Source organism: Mustela putorius, unplaced genomic scaffold (assembly GCF_011764305.1).
Source record: "Mustela putorius furo isolate JIRA1106 unplaced genomic scaffold, ASM1176430v1.1 tig00000832_pilon_pilon_pilon, whole genome shotgun sequence".
Classification (NCBI taxonomy): Eukaryota; Metazoa; Chordata; class Mammalia; order Carnivora; family Mustelidae; genus Mustela; species Mustela putorius.
Genome location: NW_025421491.1, coordinates 6,973,238 through 6,991,410, shown reverse-complemented (window position 1 = coordinate 6,991,410; position 18,173 = coordinate 6,973,238). Strand labels below are relative to the sequence as shown.

At 42.8% G+C, this 18,173-nt stretch overlaps 1 protein-coding gene across 7 annotated transcripts in view; it reads right to left on the bottom strand.

The window, feature by feature from the left end:
* Positions 1-18,173, bottom strand: part of LOC101686001 (amyloid beta precursor protein) — a 262,841-nt gene that overhangs the window by 16,356 nt on the left and 228,312 nt on the right. For 4 of the 7 annotated variants that reach the window (XM_045085177.1, XM_045085179.1, XM_045085181.1 and 1 more), the window contains 2 exons: positions 11,260-11,481; positions 3,121-3,174 (listed from right to left, as the gene is read on the bottom strand). In XM_045085177.1, the coding sequence (XP_044941112.1) occupies positions 3,121-3,174; positions 11,260-11,481 (276 nt within the window). The remainder of the gene's footprint in view (positions 1-3,120; positions 3,175-11,259; positions 11,482-18,173) is intronic. The other 3 variants (XM_045085178.1, XM_045085180.1, XM_045085183.1) reach the window with 1 other exon arrangement.

Sequence of the window (18,173 nt, the reverse complement as noted above, 5' to 3'; positions counted from 1 at the left end):
ATTAAGCAAAGAATTTCTATACCTCACTAAAAGGGAAGAAAAATTACTAAGCTTGCACAAAGGGAAACATATCGGTAATAAGCTCACAGTGCATGTGATGAAATGTGATGTGTCGATTTAAATACCTCATCAGGAGCTTTGCTTAAGGCTATCAGAGGCCTTTCTAAGCCCTGCTGTGACTCCAGGTCTCTCTGTCACGGTAAGTGAGCAGAGTCTGTGGTTCATTTGAGGGCGGAAGGAGGCACGTCCCTCAAGAAACCTTTCACATGGCTTGGGGGCAAGGACTTGGTCTCCTTCGTGAGGACTGGAGAAGGTGGTAATAAAGTATAGTGGAAGGGGTAGCTTTCCTCCCCCTGTGAAGAGCTTGTTAATGTATTTTCCTTCTTTATTCTGGTCCAATGGTGTAACCTGACCTTCAGAGCCCATTTCTCCCTGGAACTCAGCCAGAGGAGTACTTGAAATGGCCACTGAGCCCAGAAATCACCACTGATAACATGCTTTCCATACCTGACACTACATTCTAAAAGTGACGTGCCCTGGGTTTTCAGATATGAAAGACAAAGAGAAGTCACCTTCCTCTGTCACGATTACACACAAACCCTTTCTTTATTTGTGTCAGACTGACAACAGCAATTATTTAACAACGATGCCATCAACTGAATGACACACTATGACAATCCTGGGAAGAAGGTTCTCTAGGTTTGGAAAGTCTAAAGGTATACGCTGAACTCAAGCATGCAGTTTCCTACAGTGTAATGTTGGAAGAACCCATACTTATGCATTCAGTTTCCTACAGTGTGATGCTGGAAGAACCCAAACTAATGTTACGAGCAACCAAATGTTGGAGGGACAGACTGTAAGCAGAGAGAGCACGCTAGGCCTCACGACCCATCCAGCAATTAGAGCTACTCGTAAACTAGCATCTTCCCCACTTCAGATCTGATCTTTCTTTCTTACCTACGGCCCTTCTTTTATTGGGGAAGCCCTAGCCTTACCCAGTACAAGAAAGAGAGTGGAGTCTAGGCCACCCTCGTCTTTGACTCCCTCCCCTCTTCTTCACCAGTGGATCAGACTCAAATCTTCTGAAAGCTTTCCCGAAGCTGAACTCCAGCGCGCCTCGGTTAACCCTCTGTGAGTGCCTCGTCTGCTTATGTCACAGACGCCCTGGGTTACACCTTACGTGGGCCCGCCTTCCCCTGCTTTTCTAATTCCATCTCCTCTTTTAGAAATGCCAAGTGTGTTCCTTCTGTTACATTTCAGGATCCCGAGAACAGGGACTTCATCATTTCGTTTCTTTCCACCCACCACAGCATTTAATGCACTGATCTTTGTGAAATACCAAAATGAAATACTGCTGTTACTAAAACATTGTTACTGTTGTAATAAAGACTTCAGACGGCTTCCTCCCCAGACAAAACACCTCTAACTACCTTCCAGCTCTTCCCTTAAAACCGACTGTTTCGGAGAAATCTATGGAAATTATTTTCATGTCAGATTTTTTTTAAAAGAGGGGGGGAAATACCAGCTTTGGTGGTATCAACCTCTCCTCCCTCATATTGCGTTTAAAACACATTGGCCTAGGGGGCCCAATGGAGGAACTTTATAAAATTGCTTGAAAAAGAGTGCTTCTAATTCACTTTTTATTCTTGTAGATGAAAACCATCCCTTCCTTAAAAATAAAATAGAGAGGGCCGTTAAAAAAAGGCCCAAGGCAAACGACCATCCTGAGGGGATCTCACCTGGTTAGAATGGACCTGACCCTCAGCCTTGAACTCCACCACCCTTGGCCTTGAACTCCACAGGGAGCAGAGAACCACGGGTAACCGTGGGTATCAATGGCTGGCTCTTAAAATTCACTTGCATGACAATGGCAATAAGGAAGACATTAGGAGAGCCCGAACTGTGTCTGACTTACTATCATTTAAATTCCTCTGAAAAGCCCTCAAGGCAGAGATTCTTAAAATGAGCCAGAGCAGCTGTCAAGACAGTCACTCCGCTCTCCCTGTCGCCTGTGAGCAACCAACGGAGGCATGAAGATGTCACAAGGCGGCTCGGAGCTCTCATCTAGGACTGTGTCTGGGGACACAAGTGACTTGGGCTGGCAATGGCAGTGCGAGGGGCCAGGTCTGTTCTTGGCCTGCTACAGACAGCACCCGAACCAGGGACCTCCGTGTGTTAACATCCTCCAACAAGGGGAACTCCCTGGTCCTTGACTCTTGCATGGAGCCATTACAGGGATAAGGAAGAAAATACATATGGGAAGAAAATAAATATGGGAAGGTAAACTGCTTTGATTGTTTTCGTGGGCAGAGTTGTGCACAAGGTCAAAAACCAGGCTCGTGTGTATTTCTGTTGTGGAGTGACACCGACTTTTAAAACAGTTGGAGATAAAGGCTGAATATAGAACAAAGGGTAAACGTGTGTTTCTTTTAATGCTGGAGAAACTGTAAAAAAAAAAAAAGTGTCTATTTCAGTGTTAATGGGAATTTTAAGTGGTATAAAAATTAAAGACTTGTATACAAAACAATGCACATACAACCTTTCTGTTGTTTTAGTTACTCATGGAGAGTAAGTCCATACAACCCACGAGAGAGAAAATGTATATACTTCTGGGCTCTAGAGGTAGTCCCTTTCTGATATATTTAGGGTCACCGCTGTGTGAGAAACTGACTGAAGTTTGAGCCCAATTCAGTCAGAAGAGGACCTGACTGCACACCAAACAAGGAAGGAAGGAGGAGATGCTCAAAGCAGAAACTACTTCGTCACTAGAGAGAGTGTGCATCTGTGTGGTTTTCCATTTTTGAGGACAGAAAGGTCTAGATAGTCTTCTCCATTTAAAAAAAAGGAAAAAAAAAAAACCCCAAAACCCTTAAGTTGGATGGGCTCTTTCATCATTTGAAAAGGAAAGCTCAGAAAGAAAACCAGATTTCTTCAATAGGAAATTGGGAAACAAAGCGTAAGGAGAAGCAGAGGGAAGGTTTGAGAAGTCTGGTTTCCACGGTCCTTTCAGATCCTCTCTCTCGGTATCTGCAGTTGAGGGAGGCTCATAAGGAAGAGCAGAGACGGCGGGGCTCGAGCGCAAGCAGAAGACGCGGGAGGCAGAAGGGAACCGCGTTGTACCTGGTCGGGTGGTCAGTCCTCGGTCGGCAGCAGGGCGGGCGTCGACGGGCTCAACTGGGCACAGGAAGCGAGAGATGCGGAAAGCAAACGAGACAAATCGAGATGGTGAGTTGTGGCTCCTGAACACGGAGCAGGGAAAAGCATGGGGAACACACACGTTAGAGGAAAGCAGCGGCTGGCAAAGAACCACAGGGAGTTTATCCCGAGTTTCAGGGAACGGGAGCGGGACCACTTCAGAAGCCTTCCCGCTCTCCGTGGGCCAGCCCCACTGCTGAGGTTTCTGATAAAAACACTTGCAGGATATGCAGCAACATCAGAGAAGAGGGGTTGGGGTGTGTGGATTTCCTTCTCATAGAGTTTAGGGATGGTTTCTTGGCTTTTGATTAGAGATAAAATACAATATACCCAGCCCGGCGAAAAATCCTGGAGATACCTCTTTTAACAACTGTCCGATCTGCTCTTATTTTACAGTTAATTAACTACAAAAGGGCTCCATTAAATCCCCAGGGGAAATGCAAATATGGATTTGTCGGGAGAGGAACATCTCACCACATAATCTGCCACTCAGTGCACCAAATTTGCTCCCATTTGGAGGGTAGAAGAAGTAAACCAGAGAGTCAGTCTCTCTCTCTAATTTTAAAAACCAGTTACTATTTTAATAGATAACAGACAGTGGTGGTGTGTGAAATGTGAGTACTCCCTTTTGTATTTTTCAACTTCTGCAATTTTTCCTTTGTGCGAGTCCTGGGCTGGAACCAAAGGAAGCGTGCTGGTGGCACCGTGGTGCCCGCCATTGCCTGCCATGAGCTGGCCTTTCCAAAGAGCTTCTGAGTCTCAGAAAGCATTAACTTGAACTTAGACTGGTCTTTGAAGAAACAGGGCAACGGAGAGAAACAAAGCTTTAAGGATTAATAAACGGACAAAGGGGCAAATGAAGCCGAGGGAGGGGAAAAACCCCTTGGGTAAAAGCCTGGAAAATAGGAGGTAAGAAGGTAAGGAAAGGTGAGCAAAGACGTCCACGGGAAGGTAAGGTAGGCTCGAGGGGCTGGCTTCGGGGTGAGCAGTTTCGGGAAGACCATCCGGCTTACGGATGCTCACAGCCCGGCCTTCCGAGGTGGGACCCCACACCCAGATCCATCCTGAATGTCCCATGTTGGCAGAACAGTGAGGGAGAAGAGAGCGGCAGGGAGACAAGCCTTCACATTATAAAAAAATCAGGTTTCTGAGAATATGAAGACATCTGGACAAGTCCGAAGAGCAACGGGGTTTGGGCCTTTGGCATGCAGAGCGGCAGCACGGCCGGGAGGAGGGAGCAGGCCTCCCATCCCAACGCTGGCTCCAGCAACCGCACCACAAGCAACTTCGGGTGAAAGTCCACTTCTGAGGCTGTTTCTTCATATGTAAACAGCCTCTTCTCATTGTATTGAGAAACAAAACAATTTTAAAACCTGTTTCAGAAACGCTCCCATACTATGAAGCTGTGTTTATTCAACCTTCCCTAATGACTCTTGCTGAGAGAATGTCTAATTTCTAGTACTTTCCTGGTTTGATAGGTTAAGACAGCCTTCTGCAACTCACAAATACATTTGAATGGCACGGATTCTCTGTGTTGTTACCTTTTTTCCCATCTGCCACAATATTTAGTGAGGGGCTTTATTACTGAGTTCCCGGAGGGGTTGCTGTATTTTTGAGGACTTCCTCGGGAGAGCTCTGGTGGTGCTTCAGTTGCAGAGAAGAGCACGTCCAAGCAGCACACTCATAGAGCGAGAGAGGAATTCGAAGTGGGGATCCTGTTCATCGGTGGCTAAATCATCCGAAACTGTCTTTGACTCATGAGGGAATCAGCCGTTAATCTGTGGTTTAAATACAGGCTGAAGAGCTGTCCACTTAAATGCCACCACTGACTCACTCTGTGATCTTGGGCGAGACACATTCTTTCCAATCCTGGGTTTTGTCTTAAGTAAATGTGCCCATATACACATTAAAACCTTATAAATGATAAAGCACTATTCCACAATTCCTTAAAGAAATGCAGAAAAAGCAGCAAATGCACGGACCCCAAAAAAGAAAAAGGTCTGAAAGATATTACCACAAAAGCTAACATTAGTTATTTCTGGGTGAGGAGATTGTTTCTAGAAGCTTCTCTGCCTTTTTCCCCCATGTGCATGTATTGTTTGAAAACAGTAATAAAATCTTGTCTGTTTTTCAGAAGGTGAAAAAATTAATAGTTTACTGACTTAAACCTAGCCTGCTTTAACTGTTTGAGGCTGATTCAGTATGAATTAATATTCAAAAAGTAAGTAACTCCTGTGTTCGGTGAGTAGACATCAATTTTTTAAGACAGTTATGACATCGGTGCTAAAAATGCGCATACACATCAACAAGACAAAGTGGTGCATTATTTCCCAGTCCAACAGATACTTTCTAATTTTTCCAAATGAACTATTGCTCCCTGAACCAGAAGGTAACTTCAACATAGTGTTCAGAACATTTTACAGTAGCTGTTTAGTAAATTAAAGATATGAAAGCAGTCATCTTAAAACTCAAGCAGAAATGTGTTATTCCCAGGCCTTCCGTAGCTTTGAAGCACACCTTCTCCTCAGAGAAGTCACATTCTGGGGCTTCTGAGTTTGTTCTGCGGCTCCTTATAACAGATGAGTTCTGAGCTGAACGCTGTCAGCACAGCCTCCCACCAGGCCAAAGGAAATGGAGGAAATCAGCAGGAAAATACTTCTACACAGACAGAAAACAGGCCTGAAAATGACATTTTTTTTTTTCAATTTTAGCACTTATATATTTATTTATTTTTTAAAAAAGATTTTATTTATTTGAGAGAGTGAGACAGAATTCAAGTGGGGAGGGGCAGAGGGAGAGGGAGAAGCAGACTCCCCACTCAGTAGGGCGCCCGACATGGGGCTTGATCCTGGCACTCCAGAATCGTGACCTGAGCCAAAGGCAGGCGCTTAACGGACTGAGCCACCCAGGCACTCCCATATTTATTTTTTAAAAAGATTTTTAAAATTTATTTATTTGAGAGAGAGAGTGTGTGTGCGAGCAGGGGGAGGGGCAGGAGGAGAGGGGGAGAGAATCTCAAGCAGACTCCCCACTGAGCACGGAGCCTGACATGGGGGTCGATCTCACGACCCCGAGGTCTCCACCTGAGCTGAAACCAAGAGTTGGATGCTTAACCGACTGAGCCACCCAGGTGCCCTCAATTTCAGCATTTAAAGAGATTTTATCATTGCTTTGTTATTACGCTAATTAGAAATATACCAGTGGGCAAGTACACGTTGCAATTACAAATATGCAGTCTTAGAAAACCTGTTGTGCCTCTTAGAGAAGCTTAGTGTTTCATGTATGTATTCTATACAAGGAAGCTGACTGTTGGCCACTCTGTGGCTGGCCTGCGCAGGCAATCGTGACAAGGCAGAACAAACACAGATGCCTTTAGCCAGACGCCTTCACGATCCACAAGAACAACAGTTTGTTAAGTAACAGCTTCACTGTGGGTTACTCAGTTAAGTTCTGTGGATCTGAAAAAAGCCACAGGAAAATCCCTCAAGGCAAACTGGCCAAAGAGCCTAAGATGTCAGAAAACTGATATGCTTCGTTCTTCAATATAAATTAGAAGAAGGCCTGGGTGTCTGACCCTCTCTCTGGACTTGACTGACTGTTCTTAAGAAAAAGCAACGACCTGTTGGTAAGCGTCGGAAACTCTGATGATAAGGACTGCATGAACAATCAAAGGAAATCTTTGAGAACTTTAGGTATTTTCAGTGGCTCTGTGTGTGAGCACATGTCGAGACATTCACAAGGAACAAGGCCCTGGGGAAAGGGAAAAGGGGAGGAGATGGTGAGAGCAGACAGCGGGTATTTTAGGACTGGGTCATTATATGGTTCGTTACATTGTTAATATAAGGATATACTGTTTGGACCACAGGGTGATTCTCCCTGGGAGCAGCTGGTAAAAACTCTCTAATGAGATCCTGATTCTATGGAAAGAACAAATGAATGGACAGATGAATGAAAGGAAAGAAGGAAGAAAGGAAGGAAGGAAGGAAGGAAAAAAAGAAAAGACAGGAAGGTAGGAAGACGGAAGGAAAATGAAAAGAAAGAAAAGAAAGAAAGAAAGTTACACTAAATATTTACTTGGTTTGTTGTAGATACTTTGCCAAGAGCTTTGCCTGCCATCTCATTGAATGCTCATACCTTATCTCTGAATTAGGAATTATTATTACCTTTGTTTTACAGACTAGGAAATAGCCACAGAGGCTCTCTATGTTGCCCACCACGCCCAGCAGTGCGGAATTTAAACTCTGATGATCCACCCGCCATTCAGGAGTCTGGGGTAGCTTCTGTTCTGTGGGGCGGTGGGGATGGGGAGCAAGGGTGTTAGATGTCGTGCACAGGGCACTCCCACACGAGTAAAAATAGCCTCGAATCCTCTACAAGTTCCTAAATTCCTGCTGGACATTCATTTGTCTATGATTATGTGGGTCTAGAGCATAGTTCAGTTCAATATACAAACACAAAGCATTTTTTGCATAGCTCTTACTGTAACCTCGATATGCTAAGAGTTCATCACCGGGTAAAATGGGGGGAGACTGTTTTCATCACAGCCCTCCCAAGAGTTCTCCACTACGTCAGGAACTCATCCACGGTTGCTCATAGAACCTGAATCGTGGAATCAGCCCTGTGTCAGTCCGCATTTGTATCTCTCACATCCACACAGGACAAAGACATGATCCCGCCACTGTTCCCACTGGCCGTCAAGCCCGAACACTTATGCCTTGAAACACTTGTTACATATTACATCCATTATATTGATTTTCCCCCTGAAGCACTGTCAATCCATTTTATTTTAAGATTCACTGTTAAGGAGGCTTTTCAAAATGTTATAAAAGGAGTGTTGGGTCTGATAACACCAAGAACCAGAATTCAAGCTCTGAGATCCTCAATATTCTTGCCTTGTAATACTCTCATGTAAGATTTTGTTATTTGTCAATGACAGGTGTTTATTTAACAAGAGTATCAGCTCTTCCTTTGAGGCTTGGGCGATGTGACTGGCTGTGTCCGGGACAAGGATCCAGAAGCACTCAATGAAGGACCTTGCCCAAGTGGGCATCTTGGCGGCACCCAATGGTCTGCAGTGTGGGTCTATGTGCACGAGCACAGACAGTCTCCTAGGACCAATGGCGACAGGCCACTCTCAGAGTCTACTTCTGAGGGGAGGTATTTAAGTCCATTGCTCTTCTGGGGTATCTCCAAAATCTATTGTTCTTAGCCTTCCAAAAGCTGATTACTTTGGAGAAATCTAGTAATTAACCCAACTTTCCTTCTTCGGGTTATCTGGCGAGTGCTGGGGGACAATCCCTGCTTGCCTCCTAATTTGGACCAAGACTTCTTTCTTATTTGATTTGGGAGGATTGTCAATGGGTAGAAGACCAGGAAAGCGGTGAACATGTTGACAGTGGCATTAAGGTTTGGGTTTTAGGAAGCAGTTTGGGTAAAAATAGTTCTTCCCTCTACTTCTCCTTAAATAGAACAACAAATACCCTTGCACTTCTTTCCCTAAACAGAGTGGGTCAGTTTGCCTACTATTTAAAAATTTTAATATTAGCCAAATGTTTACTAGAATGCATATACTTTTTAATGGAGACCACATATATGCATATGACCACATAATTATACATATGGAGTCAGGATGAAATGCTTGGAGTACAGAAAGGAAGAGTTATTTAACTGTTGGTGTTTCTATTACAAATATGATAAATGCAAAGTTAAATTTACCTCATTAAAGATACCAAGGAAGTGTGTGTTCATACTAAGCAGTTAAGCTCTCAATATCTGATAGGGTGAGAAAGTAAAGAGAAAATGTGAAATTCAGGAAATGCAACACCGTCTCGAATAATACACATTTTTTGCTATTCTTAATGGTGTCACTGCATTTCACTGTATTCATTAAATTAGAAGAAGCTAACATAAACAGGGCTGAGTGTCTTCGCTGTTGTTGCTCTTACAAAAACTCTGTATAGCCCACATTTGTATAGGATTCACAACATTTAAGAGAAATATCAAGTATTATATCAAACATACACAGTAATTTCTATAAATCAATTTTTACTCTGCTAATGTAGCTTTACTTTGGCTTTCTAAATCTTCTAAACTTCACCATAAATAAATTATAATTTCTAGTTTCTATTATTTTTGTGTGCGTGTGATCATAAAAATTTAGGTCGGCTCTGAAATAGGTTTTATCCTACTTTTCCAAAATCAACAAGTAATGGAAACTATTAAATGGGAACATTTTATTTATAGAAACTATGTATTTCAAATATGTGAAAAGCTCTTCAATTACGAGAAAGTGATAGGAAGTTCCTTGTAAATTATAATTTTAGAATCACTGCAGTTGAATAAATTCTCAAAGACAGAGTAATTTTTAACAAAGAACAGTCTAATCTATGTATTTAAATTTGTTTTTTCATAAAAAGCTATGAGTTGGACATAAATGACAAACATTTAACAGTATTTGGTATACAGGGCATTTTGGTATAGAGGGTTATAATTTTCCACCAAAGAAGTTTGTCAGACTTCAGTCAGATGTGGGACCTATTTCTCCCTTAATTAAACAGCTCAGTATGCTAAAGGAAAGGAGGAAATCCAGTGTGCATTTAAACTTACAAATGAGACTGGACATTTTCCACAAAGAATTTTCATTAGTGGACAGAATGATGAGGATTTTAAAAGACCAAAATGTACCCCCCACCTATTAAAAAAAAGGTACAGTTAACACTCTATTATTAATAAATTTAATAAGGAAGTTACCCTTGTAACTGAAGTTCTTTGATTTTTAGAAGTCTTTAAATTTTTTCCCGTGTCAGAATTATTTTTATAAACGGTGAAATCTTCATTACATTTGATATAAATGATACTGCTTTTCGTAGCTGGGATTACTACTATGAGGTGCCCTTTTTCAAATTAATGAAACAAATTTGGGGAGATTACTCATATGGAGACTGTTCATAGATTTTCTTTCTTTCTTTCTTTTTTTTTTTTAAAGAATTTATTTATTTATGTGAGAGAGAGAGAGAGAGAGGGAGAGCATGAGAAGGGGGAGGGTCAGAGGGAGAAGCAGACTCCCTGCTGAGCAGGGAGCCTGATGCAGAATCCTGGGACTCCAGGATCATGACCTGAGCTGAAGGCAGTGGCTGAACCAACTGAGCCACCCAGGTGCCCCCACAGAAAGATTTTCTGTAATGGTTCCTTAAAAAAAAATACTTCTGTAGTATACTTAGGGTCTGATACTGAGTCTAAATTTAATCTGAGGCATACACTGACAGCATTTTGAGGTCTCCCTACTGTAGTCCTATTACAATTATTACCACCATCCAAACTTGCCACTTTAACAAAAGACACTCACAGGTGAAATCTGGTGTTCTTAAAAAAAGTGCTATTGGTGTTCAGAAATCAAGGTGTTCCCGTGTTTGAAACTGTATACTTCTAAACATGTAAAAATGTTTAAGGAATAAAAAGATGTTCTCTTGTGAAGAGATATTGTTTAGAAGTTTCTGTTAAGAAATCCCTGTGAAAGAAAGTATATCTGCCAATGTGCAAATTTGTTGACAGCAAAAATCTCTAAGCTATCGTAGGAAAAATCATGTAGATTGATACGCTTCTTCATTTTGACAGCTGCCTTCAATTTAACTTTCTAAACACAAAGTTGTTTAAATTTTCAGCAAAATTACATTTTATTTGTACGTGGTTATCTTTGCTTTTAACAGTCAATGCAATCTGAAATTTAATGCACTAGGTTATTTAACCTGCAAAGACTATTTTGCTGCTTTCCAAATCCCCGTTTCTGCCGGCCCCACGAAAACTTCTTCCCACAGGGAGAAACATTTACATAATTTCATCCCCTGTTTGCTTTGAAGGTGGGCCTGGACTGGCCACTGCCTCATAAACACGCACTGAATATTGTTCTTTTTTTTCCAGAAGCAACAAAATACCTCTTGGGGAGAAAGTATTTTTCTTCAAATGCATATAAGAAGTCGCTACTCAAGAATATCAGGAAGATGTGTGTATACACACACACACACACATATGTACTGGAATGTTCTTATTCACTCCAGGGCCGCTTACCTTCATTTTCTGTATTGGCCGGCACCGAGTCGACCCCAAAAGGATGCCAGGGCTGGAGGTCGTCCAGGCTGAACTCCCCATTCACGGGAAGAAGCTCCACGGTGGTTTTCGTTTCTGTCAGGGACGGCATGAGGGCATCGTTTCCGTAACTGATTCTTGGTTCGCTGATCATGTTGGCCAAGACGTCATCCGAGTAGTTCTGCTCTTTCTGAAGCAGCTCATCTAAACAGAACAAAGCCACGTGCATGGTGGGTCACAGCAACACGTATGACTGCAGCCCTGGCTCCCTTTTCCGGTCTCCCCCATACAAGACCTGCGCTGCTCTGCACACACGACCTCATGCAGGGCCACGAGGTGGGTACCACTGTCAGCTCCATCTGACAGATGTGAAAACTGAGGCCCGTGGCAGTTGAGCCACTTATGTAAAACCAGAGCATGTGCCCAAGGCAGGATGTGAGCCCAGGGAGAACGGCTCCCACCGAGGCTGCAGCTTAGAACGGCTGCACCACTCCTCCCCACGGAGAAAGACCTCGAGAGCTCTCCCTTGCCTCCTCTGACACAGGCTCTAGTAGCCTGGGATCCTAGAGAAATCAAGAGTGTGCTCTGCTGAGCTGTTTGCCGGGACATGGCGGCAGTTCGCACTGAACAAATCTGCCTTCCCCAAAGGACCCCTGGGTGCTGCATGATCGATGTACTGAGGCAACGGAGAGGGAGTCCCCTTGCCCTCCCAGTGGGGGCCTCGCAGACAGGAAGCTCTGCTCCAGCCTGCTCTGGACGAAACCTCCCTGTCTCCCAGCATTTGTCACGCCCTCTAAAGCCAATTTCCCCTCTCTCCCGCTGATGCTTCTCTTCAAAAAATGCTATCAGTTACCCCTCCCCTCTTTTAAGATTATTTCTTTATTTGACCGAGAGAGGGGCAGCAAGCACAAGCAGGGGGAGCGGGAGAGGGAGAAGCAGGCTCCCCGCAGAGCAGAGAGCCCGATGTGGGACTCGATCCTAGGACTCCGGGATCATGACCTGAGCTGAATGCAGACGCTTAACCTACTGAGCCACTCAGGCCCCCCTCAGCTAACCCCTTTTAAAAAACAGATTAAACAAAACCAACTTTGTGGAACATAATCTACTTATCTCTAAGTTTTTATAGACTAGTGAAAATTCCTACATTATACATTTAATTATTGCAGTGCATTTTTTACTGGAAAAGAAAGAGAGCTGGGAATATAACCTTGTACTAATTGGCATCACTACTTTAAATATGGGGTTATCATAAGATTTGTGAATCTTCTTACACTGCCACAGGTCACCAGGTTTCTCTGTGGAATATATTTTTTAAAGTTAGACACCCATGACTAGTATGTGTGCTATTAAAAATGGTATTAAGCAGAATATCTCATCCTCCAATCACACCTCTGTCAAGAGTTGACTGTATTATATGTTTCAGACCAATCACTGATTAGTATTACTGCTGCAGAAAAGGAAGAAAATAAAATCAGGATCTAAATTTGATCTGTAACATTTTCCTCCCGTCCTTCATATTCTAAGTTGACAAAAAAATTTTACCTGAAAAATTAAAATTCCTTTCCAACGGGTCAATTAAAACAATTTGAGATAAGAGCATTAAAGCATAAGATTAATATCTTTCTATGGAGTCAGTTTTATTGCAAGATATCATTCTAAATGATGAAATCCCAAGACAAACAGTCCTTCTGAAGTCTAATTTGAGTTCTAATATATAGCTATTTGCTCCAGCACCATTCTAAAATTCAATTATTTGATGCCTGTAATGACCTTTCCCATGCAGATGAAAGGGCCCCATTAGATTTACTCCAACTTTTTCATGTCCTACAGAGGCATGGCTAATGGCTTATAACTTAGCCAATGTCTGCTTTAATAAATTAAATGGGCATTTCTTTTATATAAATCGTATGCTTCTGACTGTTGAGCACTTACAATACTAAAGAGATGATCTTCTAGAATAATTATTGGTGCTCACACGTTCCTCTGAGAGGGAATAACCTTCGCCAGCATGATCTGCTCTGGGCCCCACCTGGAGGCATGACGGTATCTTTGTGGCATTTACTGTCACTTAACCTCTCCGTCCCTCTGGAAAGCGTTTCTCTTTGTCTTACATACTCAGTTCCAAGCTGGTTCCCTGTGGCTTCTCGGAATAACTTTTCTTGTTCCTTTTTCCGAATCTCTTCATCCCAACATTTTCCTTTCGTATCTCCATCCATCTCTTTCTGCAACTCTTTTTTTTTTTTTGTTTGATAATTTTTTTTTTTAAAGATTTTATTTATTATTGGACAGAGAGAGAGATCACAAGGAGGCAGAGAGGCAGGCAGAGAGAGAGGAAGAAGCAGGCTCCCCGCTGAGCAGAGAGCCCGATGCGGGGCTCGATCCCAGCACCTTGGGATCATGACCTGAGCCAAGGCAGAGGCCCAACCCCCTGAGCCCCCCCCCGGGCGCCCCTCTTTCTGCAACTCTTCATGTGGAAATCCCATCGCCTTTTGACACTCTAAGGATGAATCGGAAATGTATCTCCCCAGCTCTCACGTCTTCCTCCCACTCTCGGTTCTATCTATGTCTGAATGTGCTGGGTCTATTAGCTTACAGCTCCCATGAGCTTAGTATGTACAAAACTGAGCTCGAGGTCCCCTGGCTCTCCGTCCTGCCTTCCCCTGTTGGAATCGCAGCAGAGCTATGATCCCAGCCACAGGTCTGAAACCTTCACAGTCATGTGTGACTCTCTTTCTTTGTGTCCCATACTTCTTCTTTTTTTTTTTCCTTTTTAAATAAGATTTTATTTATTTGACAGAGAGAAAGAGCACAAGTAGGCAGAGTGGCAGGCAGAGGGAGAGGAAGAAGAAGGCTTCCCATTGAGCAAAGAGCTTGATGCGGGACTCGATCCAATGACTCTGGGATCATGACCTGAGCCGAAGGCAGTCGCTTAACCAACTGAGCCACCCAGGTGCCCTGTGTCCCGTACTTCTATTACTGACAACGCCTTTTAAAGCTCCATTTCTGGATTCTCGTATTCATTTCTCACTCCCCCTTTCTACTACCCTCTTCCCTTAAACCATCATCACTTTCTGCCTCGATAACTTTGAAGTTTCCTGCTGTTGCCCCTGCTCTACTTGTTATCCCTTTCTGTTTCCCGTATCTGTTTGTGATACTGAGGAATGGCTCTGCCCCCTTTCAGTAACTCCCCGTTCCTACTGAATTACTCCCAACACTGCTCTGTCAGATATTAAGGGCCCTCTGGATCTGGGCTCACCTCATCTTTCTAGCTATGAGGCTCAAGCTCTTTGCTGTATACACTTGATAGAGTGATTTATACTAAAAAAATCTATATTTGGTCCTCATAGGCACAGAATTGCTAAAACCCTCAGAATTTCATAGGTAATGAGAGCAGTAAAGGTATGTCTCGTTATGTTATGAAGTGACTTTTTTAAACAAATTTTTAAAAAGATTTTATTTTTACTTATTTGACAGACAGAGATCACAAGTAGGCAGAGAGGCAGAGAGAGAGAGAGAGAGAGAGAGAGAGAGAAGGAAGCAGGCTCCCTGCTGAGCAGAGAGCCCGATGCAGGGCTTGATCCCAGAACCCTGGGATCATGACCTGAGCTGAAGGGATAGGCTTTAACCCACCCAGGAGCCCCTATGAAGTGACTTTTGAAAAGCCTGCAGCTCACCGAAGGATGGGCACTAGGCACCAGCGGAACTAACCACATGATCAGAGGGTTGGCACTTTCGGCTCCACCCTCTGGGAGGGGAGAGGAGCTGGAGACCGAGCTTAATCATCAATGGCCAACAATTTAATCAATTAAGTCTATGTAATGAAGTCTCCGTCAAAACCAAGGACAGGGGTCTTCGAGTTCTGAGGCTGGTGAACATGTGGAGATGTGGGGAAAGGAATGTGCTGAAAGTTCCAAGCCTTTTCCCCATAGTCTTTGGACTCGGTGTCTCTTCCACTTGGCTGCTGGTGGGTTATATCTGTTTTATAATAGATCAGTAATCTAGTAAGTAAACTGTTTCCCTCTGTTCTAGTAAATTAATAGAGCCTGAGGAGGAGGTGGATGGAAAGTCTGATTCACAGCTGGTCATCAGCAGCACAGGGGAGTCTTGTAGGACTGAGCCCATAACTCTTGTGGGATATGCACTACCTCTAGGTAGATACTGTTGGGATTGGATTGAATTGATTGAATTCTCCAACTGACGCTGGAGAATTGCTTGGTGGTATGGGTGAAACCCCACATATTGGAACTGGACCCACAGTTCTGTCAGCCTGGGTAGCTTGAATTATCCCCAGATGGGACCAGGCATTTCCATCAGGACACTTGCGACACTTACTGGGCAGCAAACAGACTCAAACACCAACAGCCCTATGGAATGGTTATTGCTTTTGTGCCATTCGAACAGGCATTTTCCAGGCACTGGAGCTGAAGGGAGTCCTGTACCCATCTCTGCCCACAGCAGTAAAAAGGGTAGAGCAGGAAACAGTCACACTGGAAAATCTTATGTCTGTACTTCACAAAATATCCAGGACATTTTGGGTTGCAGTAAATCGCGGGGCGTGCTTTTCTCTTTTATTTCTTATACCATTGGCAGAAAATTTCCTCCAAATGGCCACAAAAATGTTGAGCCCCATGGTGGTTAATTTTCCAGGTTTATGATATTCACGTTCAGAAAACGAGAGAATAAAACATTCAAGAAATGTTACATTTTTGGCAGAGTGAAAAGCACTTAGGCTTTTTGGTGGGGGGCGGGGGTACAAAATAGCTTTTACCTCAGTTTAATGCAGGAGACTTAGGAACAACAAGCTCTGGTTATCTCATTTGGAACAATGAGGTCTATGTGGTTTTTAAGGGACAAAAAGCAGGTGAAAATGATAGATTATCATTCGTGGGGGTAGGATTCCATTTTGCAATTATAAAATATTGAAGGCAGCCAGCCAGCTACATCTTGATATTATTAAGGGCTCAGGATTTTACCAATGGCAAATACAACCGGCACCAGGCAGTTCTGCCTGTGATTAAAAAAAATATACAGAGAGCCACATATGGTTATTTCAGTGCTCCTTCTGAGTGGGGCTTTATCTTTGAATTCTGTGGTTAAAACTCATCGCACAGAAACCACACATTTAGGATGTTAGTGCCCCTGATGGATTACCTGTTTATTTAAATTAATTTAATATATTACTGCAATGCTTTGATGGCATATATTGGTATTTCCAAAGCTTTTAAGCATCTAAATTGACCAGCTCCTGTATTAACCAAGACACAAGGTTCATTTCTCCCCTAAGACTCTCTTTTTTTTTTTTTTCCTTTCTAAAAGCTGCTTGTTACTGTCCAGAATTACAGCCACTATCTCTGAAGTTAAATTTATTTTCTTCTATAATACCCAGCACACTTGGGTGCTGTAGTTAGAAGTGGAAATATCTGGGTGCTTGGGTGGCTCAGTCGGTTAAGTGTCTCTCTGTGGCTCAGGTCATGACCTTAGGGCCCCATGTCGGGCTCCCTGCTTAGCAGGGAGTCTGCTTCTCCCTCTGTCCCTCCCCTGTTCATGCTCTTTCTCTCTCTCTCAAATAAATAAAATCTTTAAAAAAAAAGAAAAAAAAAAGAAGTGCATACATTTAACTGAGTTTAGTGATGGTAATGTTTAACCTACAGCCTAAACAGATATTCAGTTTCAAATGTGAAACATACAGCAAACCTTGTCCCCTTGCCCTTTTAAAAAGTGTGTTGAGGATTTATACTAAGCATATTAATAGTTAGGAGAAAAACAAATCCCACCATACAGTTATCATAGAAAATATTTAAAATATTCTGAGGTGATGGGGATGAAGGAGCATGAAATCCCCGTACTCTACACCTGAAGCTAATATCACACCATGTGTTAACTGCATTTTAAACAAAAACTTACATACTTTGAAGAAAGCAGCATCAAGAGAGTCCTCCAACAGTGATATCATTTTCAAATGGCATATTTGTTTTTTTTTGTGGAAACATTAGCCTTCTATGATAGTTTGAGAGAAATGGCCCCATAAAAGGGTTGCTGAACGGGAAACAGAGGAATTCTAGATCATCTGTCTCACAGACCTCTTTAAGTTATTAATCCACTAGCCAAACTCCTTCTGAAGTTTTAACCATATTTTAGGTTTCGAGAAAATACAGTTTGTAAATATTAAATCAGTTCTCTTTTACAAGCTTTAGTTACAATTACTCAACCACTTCTTCTAACTTTTAGATATGTTTGGGGTGGGGAGAAAAATCTCAGCCTTTTTCTCTGTAACACACAGCTATTAATGGTCTGATTTGGAGACCGGCATCAGTTGAGATCTCCTAGGCTTGCTGGTTTTTCTCTTTATAGGATTGAAACTGCACTGCTATAATTTTTTTTCCCCAATTTTCCAATTCTTCTGGTTCCTGCTGGAAAAATAGGTATTTATCTGTAGCCTCACCCCAAACATAAATTTCCTTTCAGCTTTGTCTAAAAGGGGATTCTCATATGACCTATGCTTACCTCTCTTTTTTACATAAAGAAGAAATCACAATTTAAATGTTTCTCTATGATGACCTGTCCATTTCTGTTTTCACAAATGGTATCTTTTAAATAAATATTTGCTTCTGTGTCTGAAAGAACTGAGGGTTACACCTCTTGCAAAGCACATTCCTTTCCCTGCTCCCGGCAACCACCATAGCTGCACTGGGAATAGCTATAAAAGGGATGCAATTTTTCCCCGATCAAGAAGCTCCACTATGAATCTGCTGTCATCCATTCTAGGCATTTTGCCCACACCAGGCCTATGAGATCAGATTTAATTTCCCAATCACGGTTCTGTGCATGTCTGATTCATGGCTCAGCACATAACCGCCACGCTGGTTCATTATACTGAATGTTGCCACGGTCTCTGA